This window comes from Cyanistes caeruleus, chromosome 2 (assembly GCF_971803275.1).
Source record: "Cyanistes caeruleus chromosome 2, bCyaCae1.hap1.1, whole genome shotgun sequence".
Lineage (NCBI taxonomy): Eukaryota > Metazoa > Chordata > Aves > Passeriformes > Paridae > Cyanistes > Cyanistes caeruleus.
This window is the reverse complement of record NC_141702.1, coordinates 80,055,966-80,077,294: the sequence shown is the minus strand read 5'-3', so window position 1 is coordinate 80,077,294 and position 21,329 is coordinate 80,055,966. Positions and strand designations below refer to the sequence as shown.

Below are 21,329 nucleotides of genomic sequence, written 5' to 3'. Positions count from 1 at the left end.
CCCATTGGGCACCAAAGCAAAAGCCTCACTGTGATTGGCTGCTCGCCCTCCGCCGGCCCCGCCCACCGCTGTGACAAGTGCGGCACCGCCCCGCGGGGGAGTGGGTAAGGGGCGGGGCTAGGCGGGAGAGCTCGCCGCGGATTGGTCAGCGCGTTGCCGTGGCGATGGGTGCCGTGCGCGCCGATTGGCCGGGCCGTGTCTCCGTGGTGGCGGGGCAGATTCCGGGCGCGGGTCAGGTGAGGGGAGCGGGGCGGGGGGGTCGGGAGACCCCCGGGGTGACCCGCGGGAGCACCCCGTTCTCCGCTGCCTCCCGCGCCCGGCACGGCCGATGGGAGCAGTTGGGATGCTGAGGGCTCGAGGGACGGAGCACCGCTACCCAAAGGCGTCTTTAGGAACGTGGATTTTTGCTGCGCTGGGGCTCCGTGTTTCCGAACAAGGATCTTTCCCCTACGCCTCCCTGCCCGTGCCGTGAGGCCCGCGGCAGCGTGGCACGGAGCGAGGGCCGTGGGAGTGCAGCTGTGCGGAAGTCTCCGGTTCTTCTCAGCCTAATACTTCCCCACCCCTTGAATTTATTTTTTTTTATTATTATTATCTGGGTGAATGAACTGCTGCCATGGAGACATCAAGCGTGGCTCAAAATAGCTAACGAGGCAGAACTGAAAAGGGGAGTATGGCCGGTACAAAAGGGGGAAGGGAAAAAGCAATTTCAGCCGCTGACGTGGGAGATGCAACCAGCAGAGAGGAAACCACAACGGGAGAGATGAGGGGCTGCAGCCATTAAGGCCTTCAAGGCAGACTGGGGCTTTGTGAGATGGAGCACGTGTGGTCAGGAAACACATTCTCCTCCTCCCCCTTTGTCATCTAATTCTTCGAAAAGTCCTCCAGTCAGTTATAAATGCGTGCAAAATACGGAGGTTTGGGATGTTGTTTTGTTTTTGTTTGCGAGGTTTTGCACTGGTTTTGATTTTTTTACAGTGAAACAAAGGAAGCGGGTGGGACAAAGGCATTATTCGCAATATGTCTTGGAGATCAAAAAAGCTCATGCTGCAGGCATGGCTTGTCTCCTTTTTATTAGTGAGGATCCTCCTCTGCACCCATGACACTGCCTTGCCAGTGCAGCTGAGGGGCAGTAAGGACCGGGGTCTCCAGTTAATATCATTTCTAATAGGTAGCCATGAGGAAATGGGGCCTGATTATCCCAGCAAATGTCTAATGTTTTATGAAGCCTTCACTGCTCTACATAACCTTACAGTATTCTACTGTTACTTTACAAACAGTGTCTTCAAAAAGGTTAATGCAGATTATAAATGCTGCCTAGACTGGAAGAACTACCCTACCTGACTGTTTTAACATAAAACTATATCGGTAGTTGTGATAGCCATTTATACCTCTCAAATTATTTACATAAACTTCACTAGTAAGAGTAGTTCTTGAAATGATCCTTCAATAAACTAATCCTACAATACATTTAACTAAATGCAGCAGAGGATATATTTTACTGCATGGAGAAAAATAACTACTTGTGATTATAAACTTTAAAAATGGGTCACAGCAGGGTATATTCAAGTTATTGATACACCATTGTCCCACAGTCCATCACCAACAGTTAGAAGAGGCTGCTACGAGGAACATTTTTTTATAAAACATAATTTTTAATTATCTGGTATTATTTTCTATCACTTAGAGGAACAGCTTTCATTTTCTCCTAGCATTTCCCTTTCAATTAAAAATATAAGAATTTCTGAGTAGTAATCCAGATGGTTTAATAAAAACATTTTATAAGTATTTTCTTCTGGGTGTACTACCTTCCTTTAGTAGTGGTTTCTTCCTCTTCAGCTTGCCTTTTAAAATTCCTTAAATATATTTCTTCCAGCTATTTAACAGGCTGGATTCCTTTTCTCCTTGTGCTTTTTAAAGATTCCTTCTCCCTTGCTTTCCTCATTAACCTTTCTTTCCTTGTGTGTAGTTTTATCTCTCCTAGACTAGGCACAGATGAGGATGAAGTTTTTACTGGGTGTAACATGAACACGGCATCCATGTAGATGCAGAGGAACAATACAGCTCAGTGTTGGCAGGTTAGCACAGCTTTCATTTTGCTAATCCTTAAATTGTGGTATGTGCTACCAACACTGTGACAACCAGGTGAATCTCTGCCCTGTTCTGTTATCAATTAGCGCTGTCAATCCAGAGCCCATAGAAGCTGGAAAACATCCTCCAGTTTTTGCTTGCTCCTGACAAAGCTTGTTAGCCATAGCACTACAAAATTAACTTCTTCCGTTTCCACTGCTAAGGGTGACAGTTGGATATTAATTTGTACCCTATCACAAGTAGTCATAATACCACTGAGCAGTGTTTAGTGACTAGTGGGTTCCTGTTGGTAACTATCCTCTCCTAGTCATGAACTGTTTGTGTAAGGGCTGGTGATGTGCTCCCTCAGTACCACGTGTAGAGGCAGAAACAGAAAACCAGCCAGCTCTTCAAGTGTTTGGAAAACGCTCTAAGGCACATGCTGTGAGTCTTGGGGTGTCCTGTGCAGCACCAGGAGTTGGACTTGATCCTTGTGGGTCCTTTCCCACAGGGTGGGATCCCACCGATGGCAGTGCTGGGCTTCCTGGTACACAGGACACGGAGTATGGAAATGTTCTAGCCACAAACCGAGAAACTAGGCTGAGCTTTCAGTGAAATGATATGAAGCATGGGTTAGGTTGGGAGATGTTCCTGCTTCATGTACAATTCTTCCAAGCACTGTTTGTTGGGGATGGGGAACAGTAACAGGAGCACTTAACAGTCCCGTGCTGTTATCCCAGTCCTTTTTCTCTGATACGCAGGAGAGAGTTGACACAATGCATGGACAATCCCCCAGGCTTGCACACCCTTAAAGCACAGACCTCTGTTGCATGTGTGTGTCTGTTGGCAGTTTGTTTCTTACCTGTAAGAAAAGCATGAAGGCACTGGCAAAGTGCCTCCTTAGCATGGAGGGTTTTCCTTCAGTAACACCCTGTGACCATCCGGGATGGGACGTTTTCAGCTGGCCCAGCTTTCAGTCTGTTGCTTGGTTTCTTGGTTTTTGCTCTCATAGTCCTCTTGCACGTGGTTATTTTCTGTGGTGTTTATCACAATGCCTGCTTCCTGTCCCCTCCCTTCTCAGGAAGCTGTTCACTGTTACTTTAGGTTTTTCTATTTACAAACCGTTGTTCTGCATCTGAGGAACCTGCTGTTCCTACCAATCCTTCGTTCTACTGTTAAAAGCAGACACCCCCACCTCACCCCCAGCTTCACAGTCCTTATGAGGGAAATATCTCCATTTCCTGTGTAACAGAAGAGCATCTGAGATAATATCAGTGGGTAATTATCCATCTTGTAAATACTTCTCAACCACCCAGCAGTCTTTTAGCAATTTAGGCTCCTTTTGGAAAACGGGTCTGTTATATACAATTGCAAAGCAAACTTCAAGAAGAGAGCTAAAAGCACTTTTGAAATAGGAATATGAACATTCCTAGTCAGTGTTGCACTGGCACTGATGTAAACTGCCCCATAATTATTCATGGTACATTTACATTTGAAGTCCTTAAAACTGTATTTGAATAGGAACGTTAGCAGAAACGGTGCTGATAGACTTTTCATCACGGTAAAATACCTCTTTCTGTAACAGCTGGCATTCTGTATTTCTGTGATCTAGGCTATGTAGTCACCCTTAAAATGAATCCTAACTATGAAATGGAATAGGGAACACAAGCTAAGTCTTGGCTAAGAATAATTTGTTATGTAATAAGTACAATGATAAGAATATATCAAAACCTCCACTCTATGAAGCGTGGTGGGCATAGGAATTTTTCTCATGTCTCCTTTCCAACCTACAGGTTTCAATTGCTTATATCTTTCAGAATTTTTCAGATTTTTCATTTGTTTGAAAGCAGGTCTTTTATTTCTAGGAAGTCTGATGGGCAGAGAAAAGTTCTTTTGATCAGACTGTTTTTACAATGGTGACAGCGCCTCAGAAAATAAAATGGATTGCTCAAAGACACACTGATTTTGGAGAAAGTCTTTGATAAATCAGAGGAGAAAAAAAAAAAAAAAGATTTGGCAAGTCAAACTGTAATTTTAGGTGGTAACAGGCTTCAGAATATAAGGATGTAGAATCCTTTGATCAGAATTGCTTATAGTGGGAAATCCTTTCTTCTGTCATTGTTCCCTTCCTGGTAAAAGACAATGTTCTCAGTGGAAGCAGTTCAGAAGGCACAATTCAAATACTGCATATGACTCATATATTATAATTCATTCACAGTTACTGAATAGTAACTTCTGGATATTTGAGATATAAAATATTCATCTTGAAAGGCATGTTGTCAAGTACACTAGGAATTCCATTTTATTTTCTATTCAGTTTTACTGCCATTTGGGTGAACACTAAAAAAATAATTAAAAAAAAAAAGATAATGGCTTTCAGCTGCTTAGCAGTGTCCTCTCATACATCTAAAGTTGCCATTTTCAAGTATTTCCTCAAGCCTTTACTCTAAATGTATTTGTATTTCAAAATGAAATACAATTTATTTTGAAGATTTCAGAACTGTTATTTCCTGTGGAAAAACAATACCACTTTCTTTCTAGACTAAATTGGGATAGCAAGCATCTGTCAAGTCTCTTCACAGAATTTTCATTGTTTTGTAGTGAAGAGTTTAAAACAAGTAAATGCTTTTATAATTTACACTTCATCATTACTTTTGTAACTAAGAACTAGATAATAGTATTAACTTGCTACTTATTCCTGTTACAGAGTATCTTCTATGCAGAAGATCTCAATTGGTGAAGCTAATTCAACAAGTAAAGGAAGACTCTTGTGCTTGTCTTGTTGACTTGGCATACCTTCAGAGGAATCACTAAGATTTAATTCTTAGAGCTGGTGAGTTCACAGCTGCCAGTCACATTTCAACTTATTTCTTAGAGGAGGCTGCCCAGAAAAGGTGTTGTAGTGAGTCTTCTAACATCATCACTGTGTGAACATGGCTTTTTCATTCCCTTGAATTAAATCTCTAGCCTAGATGGGAAAATAATAGCAGATGACTCCACATACCAGTGACACCAGCAGCTGAGTAGATTGCATGCTGCTGTCAGGGACAGCTCCCCTTAGCACTAGGACTGATGCTTTGAGATTCCAAGTTGATGGAAGAGGTGTGCAGAAAGCCAGTGTTTCAAGTTTTGTGCAGCTGCTTGACAGGTGTTACTATGAGGTAAGAAATCTTATTGTGTTCCGAATTAAGGTAATTCTAAAATCTAAAAAAATTGCTCTGTCTGGGGAGAATTAAAAGTCTAACTGCTTCTTTTTGTTTGGTGTTGCACAAATTCTCAACATAGAAGCTGGGAAGCAGCATAAGATTCCCTTTGCATCTTACAGTCTGGCAAAGTTGTTTCTTATGAAACGTTGGAATGCTGTTTTAGCAATAAAAATAGCAGTACCAAGTCCTTATGGTGTTTCCTTGTCTTCACTTAAATGTTATTACTCATTCCAGAAAGTCAAAACACTGTTGTTAAAATTCTTTCAGTATCTTTTTAGTGTCACTGTTTGATGGAGACTGTGTTCGCCACAACGCAATAGAATTAGTAATCTCCTTCCAAATTTTGGTATATTTTCCAAAAGACAGCTTTTAGCCTTTATTTGGGGTTTCCAGGCTTCTTTCAATTTTTGTTCCCCATTCTTCCTGCTCTTACACTGCACGAATTCAGTGTTTCTGTTCTAAGATACTAAGATGTATGTAAAATAGTGAGAACCTTCCTGCTAAGACTAACAGCAAGACCTCAGTCCCTGCCAAGTTTTTATACAATTCAACTAAGGGTAGCAGTACGGAGGACTGAATTACAGAACTCTTACACGTCACTTCCAAGTTCATTTTGTGTTTCAGCTGAATCCAGTACACTGAATCCAATCATAGGAGAGCAATGACAAATGCTGAACAGCACACCTCATTAATGTACCTATGTGAGACACTGGATACTGTCTATAGGTGATCCATTCAGCTGCTGGATCTCATTGTTTGTTTTACTAAACCCATTTCCTGGTGTTCTGAAGCAAGTTCTCTCCTCTCTTCTTAATAAATAAATAATTGTTCTACATTTGTTTGCTTTCTGTTTAGGCATGTTGCACTGGAGGGTGCTATATAAAACCAAATGAAGTTATATAAATAATCAGCCATGTGATTCTTGTAATAAATTGTTCCCCTTTATGTCATGCATTCAGAGGATGTAGCCCCATGGGATTATTAAGACTTTCATCCAGCAGTGCAGTTTCAGTACTTTATTTTGAAAGTCTCTTAATAGCTAATTTAAAACAAGAGAACAATTAAATGTAAAGTATTCTTTATTAAATAAACTCAAAAGATAAATCAAATTGTGCAGTTAAGACAACAACGTGGCCAAAGGATTTTTACAGCAGAAAACAAATTGCGGCAAATGAGCATTTCAGTCTAGCAGCCAAACTGTCCTCATTTTTATGGAGTTAATTTCGGTCCTCAAATTGTGACTTGTTTTTTAAAAGATATGCTGCTAGAAATTCAATGGGATTGGGCGGTCTGCAAAGAAAAAAAGTAAATCAAAAGCAGTTATTTTTTATTATATGAAATTAGGTGGCTGAAGGACAAACCACCTTCCCTTAAAAGAACATAACTCCTCCCAAACACTTCTAAGCATTGATTTAGGGATGACAAACTACCTAGAGTGACTCTGCAAATTTCCATTTTATGTTTAATGAGAACGTTTTTAAAAAGGAGTCTTAGTTACTGCTGGTTCAATGTTACTAAATTGCTAGAACAATTACATGCCTAAAACCACAGCCTGTAAGCATAAATACTGTATGTACATCATTGGCTATGACATGCATTTGCCTATTTCTTTAACTCATGCTATTTAAACTGAATCTTAGCTTTTTTGCTTAATTTTTTTTTCAAGTGGTTATTGTGTATCTTAGTGTATTAAGAGTTGTTTTTATGGTTTCTGGCAAGTAAAACTAACACAACAAATTTTCAAGTTTGAGAAGTGCTGTAGCTTGCAAGTAGTCAATAGTAAACATTTTTGATCACTGGCCTTAGTCTGTAGTTTTTTTAAAAAAAACTCCTCCAGCTATACCATGTGAATCCTGCTAATCTGGATTCTGTCCACAGAAGGTCAAACCAAAGGTATGGCAGTGAGCAAATATGCCTATAAAGAGCACAAAAACAACAACAAAAAAAAATATAGAGATACTTCTCGGGACCATCCTTTTGGCTTCCAAGCATGTACCAATTTCTGAGCTAGCACCCTTAATAGTCCTGGGTGGATTCCTCTACAGCTTTGACCAGTTGCCTCTTGAGCACAAAAAAATGGCCTCAACTGAAAACAAAAAAAATAGCTTAATTATGTGACCTGTGAAGGATCAGCCCTTTTGTTTGTTATATATTTGCTAACTGCTTTGTTTAATTTGATTACTGTATCAGAAGAGATAATAAACACTCCACCCAATCCATGATCTCTGTGCTGTTGTGATTTAACAGGCCCCTAATATGTTCATCCACAGAAACCTCTTTTCTAGATATCATCTATTCAGTCATTCCATACAGAGCTGGCATTCCATCTTCTGACTGCCTTGTCACTCTCACTTTTTCACATTCTACCAGAATACAGGGGCATTACACATAATACTAAGAATACAAGAACATCACAAATTTAAATAGTGACATTATGCTTGTTTTTTACCCCTTTAAGTTGGTTTTACCCATTCAGTTTCTAAGTCCTGCCATTCAGGATTTATTTTTTATTAAAGCAGTGCATTGACATACACATGTAACAGTTTAGCATTTTTCCACAAGGGTGATTTTCAGCTCAGAATCTAACATTTTGTCAGTAGTGCTTTCCACTACCCTCTGATGTCCACAATTTTATGTTTATTTGGATTCAATGTCACTTTCTGTCAGTTTAAATTTTTCATGTCTTCACATTTTTATGAAGTTCCTGTGCAATTATTTACAGTTGATCTACTTAAAAACAACTTCAAAAAAAAAGAAGCACAAAACTCCCCAATCTATTCTGTAAAACTCAGTCTCATTAACAACTTCTGTCAGCCACTTCTTCAAATTCTTTAGGGATCTTTTCCATGATTCTAGTGTTGAGCTCGTTTCACCATGAAAACTCAACATTTACTTCTACCCTCTATCTCATATCTTCCCATCACTTCCTCATCCATATAAAGCTATTTCCTTTAATCCCAATAGCAACTAAATCCCTTTAAAAGATGTCAGTGAATAACTATGTGAAAAACTTTTTGGAAATTTAAACACGCAGACTGCATCATTTGCATTCCTCTTTATGTATGCTTGCTGATTCCTTCAATAAACTCCAAGATACTTAAAAGACCTGACAAAAATTGTGTTGGTTTCCTCCCAAATATGTCATTTATCCATATGCTTACTATCCTGGATGGTAGTTTCTACTGAATTCCAGGCATGATCATCAGATGTACTGGGCTGTTCCCTGAACATGTCTATATTCCTTTGAGAAAGAACTTAGCATCCACTACTTTCCTGTTCAATTTTAAGCAGTAGATTATACAGCAGAGCTGACAGTTCAGCTTTCTCAATCCTGAGGGTTTATTATGCTCACCTGAACAAACAGTTTGACCTGGCAAGTTCACACTATGCAGATTTTTACCTCTTTGTTCCCCAACCCCTCCTATCAATGACCCAATTTCACTCCTGTGATGTGCCCCGGTAAAGAAGATGGAAGAAGGCAAGGCAAGGAAAGGGGAAAGGAAAGAGAAAGGGAAGAGAAGGGAATGAGAAAGGGAGGGGGAAGGGAAAAGCTTGCCTGTCACACAAGTATCCAGCGTGTAAGGCTGGGGTATTAACCCTGGGCTGTGTTTTACATGGAGTCTGCAGCAGAACTCCCACAGATGTCAGCTGAAGATCTGCACATCCCTCAGGCATGCACATGGGGTGGATCTTCCTAGGTCTTTAATTTTGCTTAATTAGCTGTCTGTACACTGCAGTTTAAATGCCCATCTCCTTTTAAAGTTCATACACTGTTGATGGTTTTTCTGACTGTAGGTGCCATGATGCGATTATGGTCATCTATACCAGCTTTTGATTGTATTCAGTTTGAGAGATGGTTACATGCAGGACGATTTGCCACTAGCGAGGATAAGGCTAGAAATTAGTTAACTGCTGTCACTGAAGGATACCTTTCTACACTGACTGGTAAAGAGAGCTGGTACACCTCAATAGCATAATCTTTACTCAGAGGATAAACCATCGGTCTGCTTCTTACTGTGCTGATAGTGCAGGATCAATCACAGTAATTCATAGCTTCATAAACCTGTTGTAATGACAATCTTACAAAGAGCAAAACCATACTTGGTGTGTGAGGCCTGAAAGGTGCTGCACTGCCCAAGTTTGAGACCTACATTTTCCTAGGAATAGAAGAACACGGAAGCATCTTACCTCTCTTTTGCAAGAACAGCAAGTCCCTGTAGCAAGATAGGTACAACTGTCTGATCCAAGTAGGCACGTGTGGGTAGTGACTGGAGATCCACCTTCTGCTTTGATGTTTTCTCGGCATTTAGTTTCTCATTTTCTACTATTCTCTGAAGTAAAAAAAAAAAAAAAAAAAAAAAAAAAAAAAAAAAAAAAAAAAAAAAGTGAGTGAACATTGGTAATTGCAGCTACAACTACCTTGAAATGTGTGTGCAAAGTACCCATCTCTGCAATAGGATGGCAATAATTTCTTTAGATTTTATCTTTTTTTCTTTATCTTTTAAGAATATTTAAGTGCCTATTTTTCCTTGCACAAAAAACTAATCCAGAGGAACCTTCTGTTAAATTCCTATGTTTTCGGGACACGATGTTTAGAAATTGTAAATTTTCTACAAGAGAAGACATCCAATCCAAGTAATTTTTATTTCTGCTTTTGCATTCACTGATTTGAACTCTACACCAGGAAGACAGGAATGACTACTAATGAGAGTCTCAGTTACATGGTTCCTGTACACATGTGCTTCTAACACAAAATGCTAAAATCACAGGGAATTCAGGTGAAGCCTGACAAAGGGGACTCTGCTAAAGTCAAGTACTTTGTGACTGTGCTCTACTCTGGTTTTAAAGAAAACATATCCAAATGTTTCCAGGTACTTTTTGATCAAAAAGTGCTGAATCATCTTACACCATTAACTGTAATTGACAAGTGAAACCCTCCCACTGCCAGTAAACCAAACACATTCAATGCAATGTACATGAATCTACTGACAAGGGACCAGTGTGTTATGGTTCTGTAGGAACCATGGAAGCTGAGGCATAGAGACAAGCAGGTATCAAAGAGATGCATCTCAGAAGGTGTTTAAGAATACTTGCTGCAACAGCTAAGCACAGAGTAGGAACTTATAATAAAGGGAGACTGAAGGCTTTTCTTTAGAAGAGGAGTAAATAAATGCCACAGAGTTACGAAGTGATTGTCCCAGTTTACTCAGCACAGGTTGAGCCTAATGTGGATGGCTTTTTTTGTGCCACAATATATATATCTCACAAACAGCAATAGAACATATAATAATTGTAAGATACTTTAAAAAAAAAACCCAACTCATTAAAAGGCTCATTATTTACTTCAGTACCATTTAGTACAATGGAAGTAGCACAACAGAAAATATATTTACAGCCGTTTCCGCAAGGGACAGGTATTCCTTAGCTCCATGTAGAATAGTACATTTTCTAAAGTTTGAGTCAGGATTCAACTTTTTTCCCCTAATCACAAATATGACTTCCACTGCAACAAAATCTTAGTTACCTCCACATTTTCAGTGAGACCGTATTCGGAATGAGGATTTTCTGGAACCTGTAAAATAACACACAGTTAGCAAAGCTAAAATGCTCCTTTTATGCATATAACATAACACACATAAAACATTTCTTGTAATACCTGTGGCTGTCCCTCCATTATCTGTTCTCCCTCCATGGTTCGAAAAGTGAAATTTGATGGACGTACAGGAAGATCTTGGAAAGCAATAAAAAAACTGGTCAGCAGGCTAAGATGAAGCCCATGTGAGTTAAGTGATATTGCATCACTTGGTTACTAATGGTTACCAAGGAACAATTACTACAACGCAGAGAGAGTTGGTCCGTGCTCCCCCCCGCGCCAAACTTGAACTGGTTTCTCCCGCACGCAGAACCGAGAAGTGCCTTTAAGTTTCGCGTGACGTCCGCTGAAGAGAGCAGTACTGGGATTAGAAAATACAGCACTCATCCCCGCGAGAAGCCGGAAGCATCCCTTTCCCTCCTTCCTTCCCTGCCTCCGTCCGTCCCTCCCATGCTCGCCACCTCACCGCCCGCCACAGCGCCCCGAGAGCCCCCTCGGGCAGGGCCGGGCTGGGGCCGCGCCGCAACCGCGGGCCACGTGCGGGCGCCGCCCCCGGCCGTGCCCCAGGCGCCCGGCGGGGGAGAGGCGGCCCCGCCGCAGGGCTCTCACCGCCGGTCGGTCCGGGATGGGCGGGACACCGGGATGGGCGGGACACCGGGATGGCCGGGACACCGGCAGCCGCTCCGCAGCAACCGCGGCCGCTGTCGCGAATTGTTTTGACGTCAGCGAAGCGGTCGCGCGGCCGGCCCCCGGCGCACTGCGCCTGCGCGGGCCCCACCCAGCCCCGGCCCGGCGGCGGGGAGGGCGGAGCGGAGCGCGGGGCGGGTTTCGGGCCCAGCAGGCCTGTCGGGAATAAAAACTGCGGGATGTGCTCGCTTCCAAGTCAACCCGGGGTTTTGGGGTACGGAAACGTGCTCGGGATCAATGCGGCTTGCTGTCTGAGGAGGTCCCTGTGGTGTTCATGAAGAATAACATTGCTGAAGTTATTTTGGGTGTGAAAGTGAAGTTTTGTTAGTGAAATAATTTTCCAGAACTGCGTAGAGCGTGGTTTGCACAAAGGTGAGTGCTTGCCGCTAATTTTCTCTCTGCGAACAAAATCGCAGCTTCGGGCATGCTGACTTGAAGCTGTCAGGAAGTGGCAGAGTTTGCTGCTTCTGTAGCTGTTGTGCTGCTGCAAACTGTACCAGTGTACCTCTGTGCCCTATTGATGTGTTCTCTTTTCGCTAGGAATTGAATTTGAGGAAGAGTTTCTTGACACTGAAGGTGGCAGAGCACTTGGAGCATAGGCTCATGGAGGTCATGAAGTCTCCTTCTCCAGAGGAGACTAGCTGATTCAAAACCTGGCTGGATGCTCTCCTGGGTCATTCGCGTTTGATAACCCTGCCTTGGCTAGGGGGCTGGACTAAATGATCTCCCGAGGTCCCTTCCAACCCTAACGATTGTCTGCATTCTTTGTCTGGTAATGTGGTTTGTGCTAGTGAATTAAAATGCCTTAATAATATTTTTGCGTTCAAATTGACAAAGTAGTTTTATTTCTGTAGGTTTGGGGTTTTGGGCGGGGGGGGGGGTTTGGTTTGATTGGGTGTTTTTTTGTTTGGGTTTTTCTTAGAAAATAAACTTTTTTTTTGTTTTGCAAAAATAAGTCTCTGCTTTTTTTGTCTTCTTGCTGCAGTGTTGATGATGCATATGAATGATCTAGTTCATGCTCCTAAAAGATTAGTGAATTGGAGAAATAACAGAAATGGCATGTTTTCAACAGATTCTGCTCTTCTGTAATCATCTAGTAGTGATAATAATGAAGTGTCTATGTACATAAATGAATTTGAAATAATGTTTGCAGACCTGACAAGGTTACCAGTGTAATAAGCAGACTCAAAAACTACTACTCAAAAACCAGTCACAGATTTGATACTCATTCAGCTGAAGAACTTGGACTTAGACCAGAACTGTGTCCTGTCTTTAAGACTATTTTAGTACCTAGTGCTGGCAAACTTACGTGGTGATAAAGAGGTAAGCTGAAAACAGATTTATTTACTAAAACTTACAGCAGGAATACAGAAATTCTTAATGTGAAGAGGTATAAGCTTTTCAGTCAGTTTTGAACCTCTCTGAATTTTTCATCGTGTTCTAGCAATGACATTTTAGAGAATTGCATTTAGAGGTCCTGTTGGGAAAGAAAAACAGTTTTCCAACTTACTTTTTGTGCAATGGTAAATCGTGGTGTCAGGGTAGTTGCAACTTTCTAATTCCTATGACTGTAGTGCTGGTCCACTCAGATTACCGAGTCTTGCTGAGACACAGGAGATTGTATCTCTTGTATTTCCAAGTCCTTCATCTTCAGAGTAGAGTCAACAGCTGTCCATTCCAGAGAAGGAGGTGTCACTTCTTCCACCCCTTGCTGATGCTCATCAGAACCTTTGCTAAGCCAGGATACCTCACTAACCAGCAGAAAGCCAGCCACTGCTCTGATGTGGTGTGTTTGTGATTTATTTTTTTTTTTTTTTCAAACTAGCATTAATCTTCACCAGATTATTAATTAGAATGGTTCACTGACAAGTCCAGTGACTGCTAGCGCGATCTTAATACAGGAGGGTAGGGAAATTCAACTTGCAGAGCACTAAAATATTTAATAGCCACAATAGGGAGCTGGTTCTATAGGTTTTCACTAAAAATATTAAGACTTTCTCACAATTTCTCACTGATTTCTGCTTTTGGCTTAACATGTTGTTACGCCCCTAGAAAGTGCACTCTTCTTTTGTCATGATACAGTCATATGATTCACAAAGGTGTCAATTTTTAATTTTTAAAATTTTTTAAAAAGTAAAAGTAACATAGTAAACCAGTTACTCAGGATTGATTGAGATATGTTGTCTTCTATTGTCATTCAATCTGTCCTTGTTAATAAATGTATTCCTTCGCTGGCTTTTCTATTTTGCTCAGGAATGGGATGATACTTTAGATCGTAGTGGCATAAGAAAGACAATAGCTCAATTATCTGTTGTTATGGCCTTACTTCACATTTTTGAATACTACTTAGTGTTAACACTGCTTGAAGCTTCTGGAGTTTCTTTGGTATTACAAAATCTGTTAAACCTTTACATCAGTAAACGAGATTTTTTTAAAGGACAGGTATGTATACTAAAAAAACCCCAAATTTCTCCACTCATGAGGGGGGTGGAACATGCTTGATAATATTTTCATAACAGAAGTATACAATCCTACTTGCAAAACACAGAAGAAAAATAGTTGATGTACATTACTGCATTTTTTTCAGCACTGATAGATGCACTGTTTGTGTAATAATACTCTAGGTCATGAATGGTTGTTACATGTCTGTATGTTACTTAAAAATTATTATTTAAAATTCTGTATTTGATAGAGTAAGCAAAGTGTATAATGTGTACTGTTCTGTCATTAAAAGAAAACCACTCCACTCTGTCGTTTAAGAAAATTAATACGCATTACAAGGGGCAACTGGGAGTAACTTTATGAGGCATAAACAAACAAGAAAAAAAAATAGTAGTTTTATAATAATTTTGGAAGAATGAATAAAATATTGCAGGCAGCAGTAATTTTAGTTTGGCATATACTTTTTATTAACATGCCCCATCAACCCCCATTTCTTGCTGTAAGCTGGTACAAACTTGCTTGTGCACTGACTCATCTATCTACAGTTTTGGGACTGTCTCTGCTCCTGTGTGCAGTTCAGGGGTGCAGCAGAGAGATGATCTGTCATAATCTAATATCACTCAGTCTTTTATTTGTAGAACAGAGAGTGTGTGACAGAGCAGAGCAACGGTGAAAAAGATCAGACAAGGCAACCACAAAGATGGGAAGATTGAAGCAGAGAGGGAGGTGTTTGCTAAAGGGGCGAATATAGCAGTAGGCACAGAAATGCTGGTGTATGGATGCCTCCCCTAGGTTGCTAGACCGAAGGTACCAAAGCATTTTTAAGGTTTGAAATAACCAAAGGAGTGGGGAGCTGGAGCATCTATCTCTTTGACAGAGACACAAATAAATAAATATTATGTCTGGGCAAATAATTGACAAGGGCTTGGACAACCGCGTGTTCACATTTGTTAAGAAGAGTGGATTAAAGATTTGATTTTTTTTATATTTTTTTTCCCCAGAGCGATGTATCTATAATGTATAGTGAATTCCATTAGCTCCCTGCGTTGAGGAGACGGCCTGTCATTCCCATTACAGAGCTGCGGAGCTGACAGAGCAGCGGAGCACGCTCCCGGGGGCAGCCCCACGGCGGCGGGAGCAGGGACACGGCCGGTGCCTGGCTGCTGCACGCCCCTCCGTGCCAGGGAATTCCCCGGGCTCTGCCCGTGTGCCACCAGCAATGACTCCAGGCGGGAGCGGCGCCAGGAATCTGCGCCGCATTGTGCCAGCGGGGCGGCTCACAAGCCCAGTCAGAATAACTAATCCTATTAAATTATTCATCGCCCGTCCTCTCGGTGCGTTTCATGGGCCCACACTGAGTGGCCTCTGGCGGGGCTGGAGCGGGCTGGGGCTTTCGCTGTCGAGTCGCGGTCCCTACAGCACCCCGAAAGGAGGCTGCAGGCAGGTGGGGGGCGGCCTCTTCTCCCGGACAACCAGCGGAAGGAGAAGGGGAAGGGGACATTGCCTCAGGCTGTGCCAGCGATGGTCCAGGTTGGACACTAGGAGGAATTTCTTCGCAGAAAGGGTTGTTTAACATTGGGATGGACTGCCCGAGGAGGTGGTACAGTCACCGTCCCGGATTCAAGAATCGTCCGGACGTGCTACTTAGCGCTCTGGTCCAATTTTGCACCTTTACATTGCAAAGGCTAAACTCGATGACCTCAGAGGTCTTCTCCCACCCCATTGATTCTATGGTTCTGTGCTGTCCAGGCCCAGCGCTGAGCCTGTCCGAGAGCCCGCCCCTCGGGCCGTGGGAGCGGGGCGGGCCGGGCGCTGGAGGCGCCACTCCGTCGCCTCCCATGGCGGCAGGGGCGGTGCCACTCTCCCCGCCCCCGGCCGGGGCCGCCCGCATCCCGCCCTCCGTCCCTCCCCTTGGGCCGGCCGAAAGGGGCGTCGCCGCCGCCGCCGCCATCACCATGGCCGGTTGTTGTCAGTCCCTGGCAGCGGGTTATGGCGACGGCGGTGAATGAATTCTCCGGGCGGCCGAGGGAAGAAGAAAGGCTCAGCCGGCTCCAGTTCAGCGCCTCCGACCGCCGGCGCCTCTCCCTCCTCGCCGCCCGGGCCGGCGCCCCCCGTGCCGCCGGCGGGGGCGGCGGCGGCGGCGTCCCCGCACAAGCGGAACCTGTACTACTTCTCGTACCCGCTCTTCGCCGCCTTCGCCCTGCTCCGCTTCGTCGCCTTCCAGCTCGGGCTGCTCTTCGCCTGGCTCTGCGAGCGCCTCTCCCGCGGCGCCCTCATGGCCGCCAAGGGCAGCAGGGCCGGGGCCGGCGACGCGCCCGAGCCCGGCGGGGCGCCCGAGACGGTGCGGGCGTGCCACAAGCGGGCCTTCGAGTGCATCTCCATGGCTCTGCGCATCGATGAGGACGAGACAGGTAGGGAGGGAGCGCCCGCGGCCGCCCCGGGGTGCGGGGAGGGGGGGCGGGAAGGCCCTGTGCCGTGGAACCGCTTTCAGCTGAGAGCAAACAAAACCCGCTCATGAGAGAAATGCGGGCTGCGGACGGTGTGTGCGGGGCTTGAGGCGTGCTGTGCCCGCATGCGGTGCCGGGTCCGTCCCTGCCGCAGCCCCGCAGGTGCGGGTTGGATCACAAAGCTGCGGCTCGGGCTCGTTCCCCTTGCAATACAAGTGCTGGTATTTTTCCCCCAAAACTTAAGAGTTTTTGCCGCGGAGGTCTGAGTGAGGCGATTAAAAATTACAGGCGGCCGTGTCACTGTAACTAGCCTTCACTGAGCCGGCCGGACAACAAAAGCAGCAAGGACAATAATGAGGGTGCATCCTATAATGCCCTGCCTGACAAATGATGAGTGCTGAAGCGAGGCTTCGGGTTACTTGGCCCTCGGAATGCCCATTTGGAATGCTGTGACTTTTAAGGAAAGAAATGCTTATTTGTATTTTGGTAGTTTCTTAAAAATTGTTTTTCTTTAACTGCTAGACACGCATACTCTTTAAGAACCTACCACTGTGTGATGAGAAGACCTTAAGAAGGACGTTTAAGGTTCAATAAAATAAAACAGAGGAGCGAGGAATTTTTTTACAATTTTTTTTGTAAAGCGTTAAAACAACCCAACCGAACAAAACACTTGACACTGAATTTAATGTAACTGTTTATTCTGAATACAGCAGCATAATTCTGTCAGCATGCAAAAGATAGGCCTTGCTATACTGGTTTTTAAAATTTTCTGGAGAAGTCAGAATGCTTCATTCTACACTTTCAGCTGAGCTTTAATGAAACTGCTATCCTAGAAGAGGAGATTAAAAATCTAGGAGTAGGCCTTCAATAGAAGCTGCATGCTGAGAGCACCATAAAGGCGTGGGATGTGTCCTCCTTTGCGTTGACAGTTCGGGAGTGGCAGTGATATGCTCTGTGAGAGAAAAAAAATAAACCTTCACTGTGTTTTGCAAGGTTAGTTCTGCACAGATGTGCAGTGAGAGAGCGCTGAGGGTCATAGGAGCAAAGCATGAAAGAAGGTAACTGAGAGCTTCGGTGTTGTTGATGATTGCTCCATGAGGAGTAGTAAAGTCTTCCCTTGTCAGACACCTGTTCCACTGTTGTGACCTTTAACTGTTGGTGGTTTGGAGGGTAAGCCCTTAAATACCAGTTTTAATCATGGACTTGCTCTGTCGGTATCTTTAGGGCGATCCCACATGAATTAGCAGCACAGGCCATACATTTATTAAGATGATCTTCGCTGCTAATATGAGCAGTTGCACAACTATTACAGGCCTGCAACTGCAATATGCATTCCACTGAGAAAGAACTCACTTTAGTACATAGATTTGTTATTTGCTTATCTGATTTTGCCAGAATACTTGTCTATATTTGCAAATTTTTTGATCTGTAAACAAGCTTTTTATAGCTTCAAAGAGAAAACTGTAGGTTAGATGTACTGTGTAAAATGGTTGGAATTTCTGAATTGTCTAATAGCCTGTTAAAATGCTATTAGTTAGCTATGCCTGTTAGTTATGGGGCATTTTTGCTGTTGTGGGAGCTATGCATACTTCAGTAATTTTGATAGTACTTCTGTTAATTTTTTGTGCTTCTGAATTAGCGAGGCAATTATTCTTATTCTGGTATTTTCACAATTAAGCTTAATAACTTTTCCTAAGAAGGCACATGTGGTGTGTTGACCCCTGCAAGCAGTTAAGCATCTACACAGCTGCTTGTTTATTCTTCTCAGTGGGACAGGGCAGAGCATAGGAGAAGCAAAAGGGGGGGGGTGGGGTGGTGGAAAGGTGAGAAATCTTTCCAAGCAAAGATTGCCTTGGAAGACAGCCCTCATCTGGTTATTCATCTACCCAGGTTTTTATTGATGAGCATTATATTGTATGGTGCAGAATATTCAGTTGGGTCAGCCATCCTGCTAGTGTCCTCTCCCAAATTCCTGTGCACCCTCAGCCTGCTCATGGGGGATCTAGATGGGAAAAAGAAAACCTTGAGGTTGTGCTGTTCGACAATACTCAAAACATTTCCGTGTTATCAACTGTTTTAGTCACAAATCCAAAAGACAATGCCATTGGGTCTATTTGAGGAAAATGAGCTCCATTCTGCCAGAGCTAATATCAAATCAGCAACTTCCAAGGAGAGTGACATTTATTGTATTTTTCATGTCTTAATCACTAGAGAACTAGTCAACCATTCAGTGTGGATTTGGAGCGCAGCCTTTGCAAACAACTTGGTGTGGTGGTGTGCTTTTAAACTTTCTCCAGTTAAAAGCTGGAAGTGAAATTTTAATGATGACCTTGGCATGTTTGCAGCTGCCCCTAAGAATAACAAAGCAGTTCAGGGTTTGTTAGTGGAGGTGGCTGGAATCATCTCAAACCAGATTTTTATTTGGGTATAATCAGTATTAGATTTCTGATTTACACTGCAGTCGAAACTGTTTCAGTGGGTGGAAGGAAGAAGAAGCTTAAAGTCTAAAGAGATGATTGAAGTCACTCACCTTGAGTGATTTAATTTATCTAGCTTTGTCCTTAACAGTCAGCATATATGAGGCTGGTGAAGGAAGGGCGGTAATGAAATGATTCCCAATGTGTGTTGTGTTCATGACTATAGCCAGGTGCTCTGTGGTTTGTAGTGGTGAGAAAAGCATGAAATTAATTATCTGTGCAGGGGAGCTTGCCAAATATTATTATTAAGAGATTTTTTTTTTTTTTTAATCTGAAGAGGAGCAAGAGAAAACTCAGAAGAGGATTCTAGAAATGGATTGAAATATTTTTATTAGCACTGAAATTTGCTATAAAATAGGTTTGGGACTGAAGTTATCAAAAGATTTGAGTGTAGAAGCACACAGCCAATGGTAACTGGCACTAGGGATAGTTTTGTGAAACATTATGTCATCTGAAACTAGAGTAATGATACCTGAACTTCTATTTAGTTTTTCTTTCAATAGTATCTTGTTAATGCTGATCAGGTTTTAAGGTCTAATACCTAATGTGTTATATTCCTCTGTGGAAATGCATGCTTAGTGTGATATAATTATGTTGTAAAAGTATTTTTCCATGTGCAGGTAAATATACTTTTAATGTAGAGTATTTATAGAAAGGGAGGAATATGAAGCAGATAGGTCTTCAGGGGCTGACTTCCAGTCACGGTGTCACATAGCTCAGGTCAGGCATAGGCATGTTCATGGTTGTGTTTGCTGTAATATTCCATTCAGGATGTGGTTGGTACAGAGGTGTGCTCTAACTCGAGCTTCAGGTGAAAGCTGACACACGCCTGTAATACATAACAGCGTGTTTCATAACAGCATGAACAAAGACAAATGAACTGCAGTGTACAAAAGTTAACCAGAGGAGAAGTCTCCTCTTGTGTAGTGTCTTAGGCTTGTTGCTTTTCTTCTTGGGTTTCTGTGCTTTCTAGTGTTACTTTGGTTGTCATTAGTGTTATTATTGGCTATCACTGGAAGATTAAGAGACTCATCTCTAGTTGATGTTCCAGAAGTAAAAACTGTTAATTTCACCATTTCTCCTGAGAGTGAATATGTGTAGGTGAGCTTTTTAACCTTTTTTTAATTTTTTTTATTATTATTTTTTTTATTATTTGGGGTGGGGGGAGGAGGAGATTGATTTCTTTAAGGCAGATGAAGAATTATTCTTAAAACAGGCAAAAGTGATTTGAGGCTGGTATAGTACCTGGTTTTGCTTATTTGATATTTAAGTAGATGTAAAGTTGACAGTGTCCCTTTAAGACTTTCTGTAAATCACAGGATTTTGCTCAAATCTCTGTTCCTCTTACTTGTTTATGCAACATTATGTAGAACCTCAGCTTTATTTTAATTTATTAAAATAAATTAAATTATTAATTTATCTTGCTTTATTTATTAACGCTATTCCTAAGCTTGAATTCATTCAAGAAAATAATGGGCTCACTTCCTTTTTAAGCAGGACAAAAGGAACAAGCTGTTGAATGGTATAAGAAAGGAATTGAAGAACTGGAAAAAGGAATAGCTGTCTTAGTAATTGGTCAAGGTAAGCCAGTTTTGAGTTTTGTGGAACTGATTTTGGTTTATGGCCTTTTTGAAGTGAGAAATCAATATTAGTAAATATGGTAGGGGCTAGGAGCTGTTTGCTATATGAATTATTTCATAAGGATCTTTCTTATTCCTGTTTTTGCTGTAGGTAAACACTGGTCCATTTCTCTGTTCCACCTTAATATTCTGGTCTATACCACATGCAAATCTTGCTCCAAATATTTTCAGACTCTGCAAAATCATAAGGAGTTCATGAACACTGTTAAGTAAACACATGATTTCTTATATAATGGGAGTGCCGAAATACTGAGTTTTGATTTGATTTGCTGAAGTTGACAGTTCATGTTCTCACTTATGCAGAATTTTGTATTGCCTTCAGTATAATCTAAAAAGAAACCCCTCAATTTGGAATGGCCTGACGTGTTTCTGAATAACTTAGGCCAAAATAACTGAATATTTCCAACAAAGGAAGAAAGCCATCTCTCTGTGTGGAATCATTTTAACCTTTAGTGCAGAAGTAGGTATGTATCATAGAAATACAGGTGTAGTGAAGGACTTGCTGACAATTTCTGTCCTCAAAATTATATTATAATAATAATAACAACCCAAATCACCTGCCCCAAACCTAAACCTGTAAGTGTTTTTGCAGACTTTCATTTTGTTCCTCACCTGTGTTTAGAAGCATATGGTGATCTTACTTAGGGGCAATACCAGTGGCATTTGATAGAACCTGTATAAATTGCACAGTTAAAAAAAAAAGCTTGACTTGAACAGACAACATTTCTTTGGAAGTGGTGGTGTTAATGTCTAATTCTGTGTGTTTTAAA

General features: G+C 42.2%; 2 protein-coding genes and 2 long non-coding RNA genes across 17 annotated transcripts in view; 3 read left to right on the top strand and 1 right to left on the bottom strand.

Annotated features, from left to right (window-relative positions):
* Positions 1 to 171: 171 nt before the first annotated feature.
* Positions 172 to 7,492, top strand: LOC111926998 (uncharacterized). Its single transcript, XR_015283544.1, has 5 exons — positions 172 to 236; positions 1,967 to 2,075; positions 4,775 to 4,900; positions 5,035 to 5,228; positions 5,898 to 7,492. It is a non-coding gene; the product is annotated as an uncharacterized LOC111926998 (long non-coding RNA).
* DPY30 (dpy-30 histone methyltransferase complex regulatory subunit) lies at positions 4,133 to 11,631 on the bottom strand. 10 transcript variants are annotated; one of them, XM_086878151.1, is made up of 7 exons: positions 11,476 to 11,622; positions 11,108 to 11,212; positions 10,930 to 11,003; positions 10,798 to 10,845; positions 9,462 to 9,604; positions 7,075 to 7,188; positions 6,476 to 6,563 (listed from the first exon to the last, which is right to left on the bottom strand). In XM_086878151.1, exons 3-6 carry the CDS (start codon positions 10,963 to 10,965, stop codon positions 7,092 to 7,094), a joined length of 324 nt encoding a protein of 107 aa, XP_086734277.1. In that variant the 5' UTR covers positions 10,966 to 11,003; positions 11,108 to 11,212; positions 11,476 to 11,622; the 3' UTR covers positions 6,476 to 6,563; positions 7,075 to 7,091. The 10 variants fall into 10 exon arrangements, with proteins under 10 accessions (XP_086734276.1, XP_086734270.1, XP_086734269.1 ...); XM_086878142.1 differs by having other exon boundaries at positions 11,094 to 11,212; positions 11,476 to 11,598; XM_086878144.1 differs by lacking the exon at positions 7,075 to 7,188 and having other exon boundaries at positions 6,335 to 6,563; positions 11,094 to 11,212; positions 11,476 to 11,631.
* LOC111926999 (uncharacterized) lies at positions 11,631 to 14,299 on the top strand. Its single transcript, XR_002863325.2, has 3 exons — positions 11,631 to 11,925; positions 12,094 to 12,325; positions 12,539 to 14,299. It is a non-coding gene; the product is annotated as an uncharacterized LOC111926999 (long non-coding RNA).
* A 1,510-nt stretch (positions 14,300 to 15,809) lies between these two features.
* The window catches only part of SPAST (spastin), a 40,036-nt gene continuing 34,516 nt past the window's right edge, over positions 15,810 to 21,329 (top strand). The window contains exons 1-2 of one of the 5 annotated variants that reach the window (XM_023923811.2): positions 15,810 to 16,406; positions 20,417 to 20,500. In XM_023923811.2, the coding sequence (XP_023779579.2) occupies positions 16,001 to 16,406; positions 20,417 to 20,500 (490 nt within the window). In that variant the 5' untranslated portion in view covers positions 15,810 to 16,000. Of the gene's footprint in view, positions 16,407 to 20,413; positions 20,501 to 21,329 lie in introns of all 5 variants that reach the window. The other 4 variants (XM_023923810.2, XM_086878130.1, XM_086878129.1 and 1 more) reach the window with 4 other exon arrangements.

Bases quoted from the DNA above. Each gene is read 5' to 3' on its own strand.
- DPY30 (XM_086878151.1), bottom strand. From the start codon at position 10,965: ATGGAGGGAGAACAGATAATGGAGGGACAGCCACAG. The intron at 10,846-10,929 runs GTATTACAAGAA...GTTATTTTACAG, and splicing joins TAATGGAGGGACAGCCACAG to GTTCCAGAAAATCCTCATTC. The intron at 7,189-9,461 runs GTAAGATGCTTC...TGCTCTTTATAG, and splicing joins GCTGTTCTTGCAAAAGAGAG to GCATATTTGCTCACTGCCAT.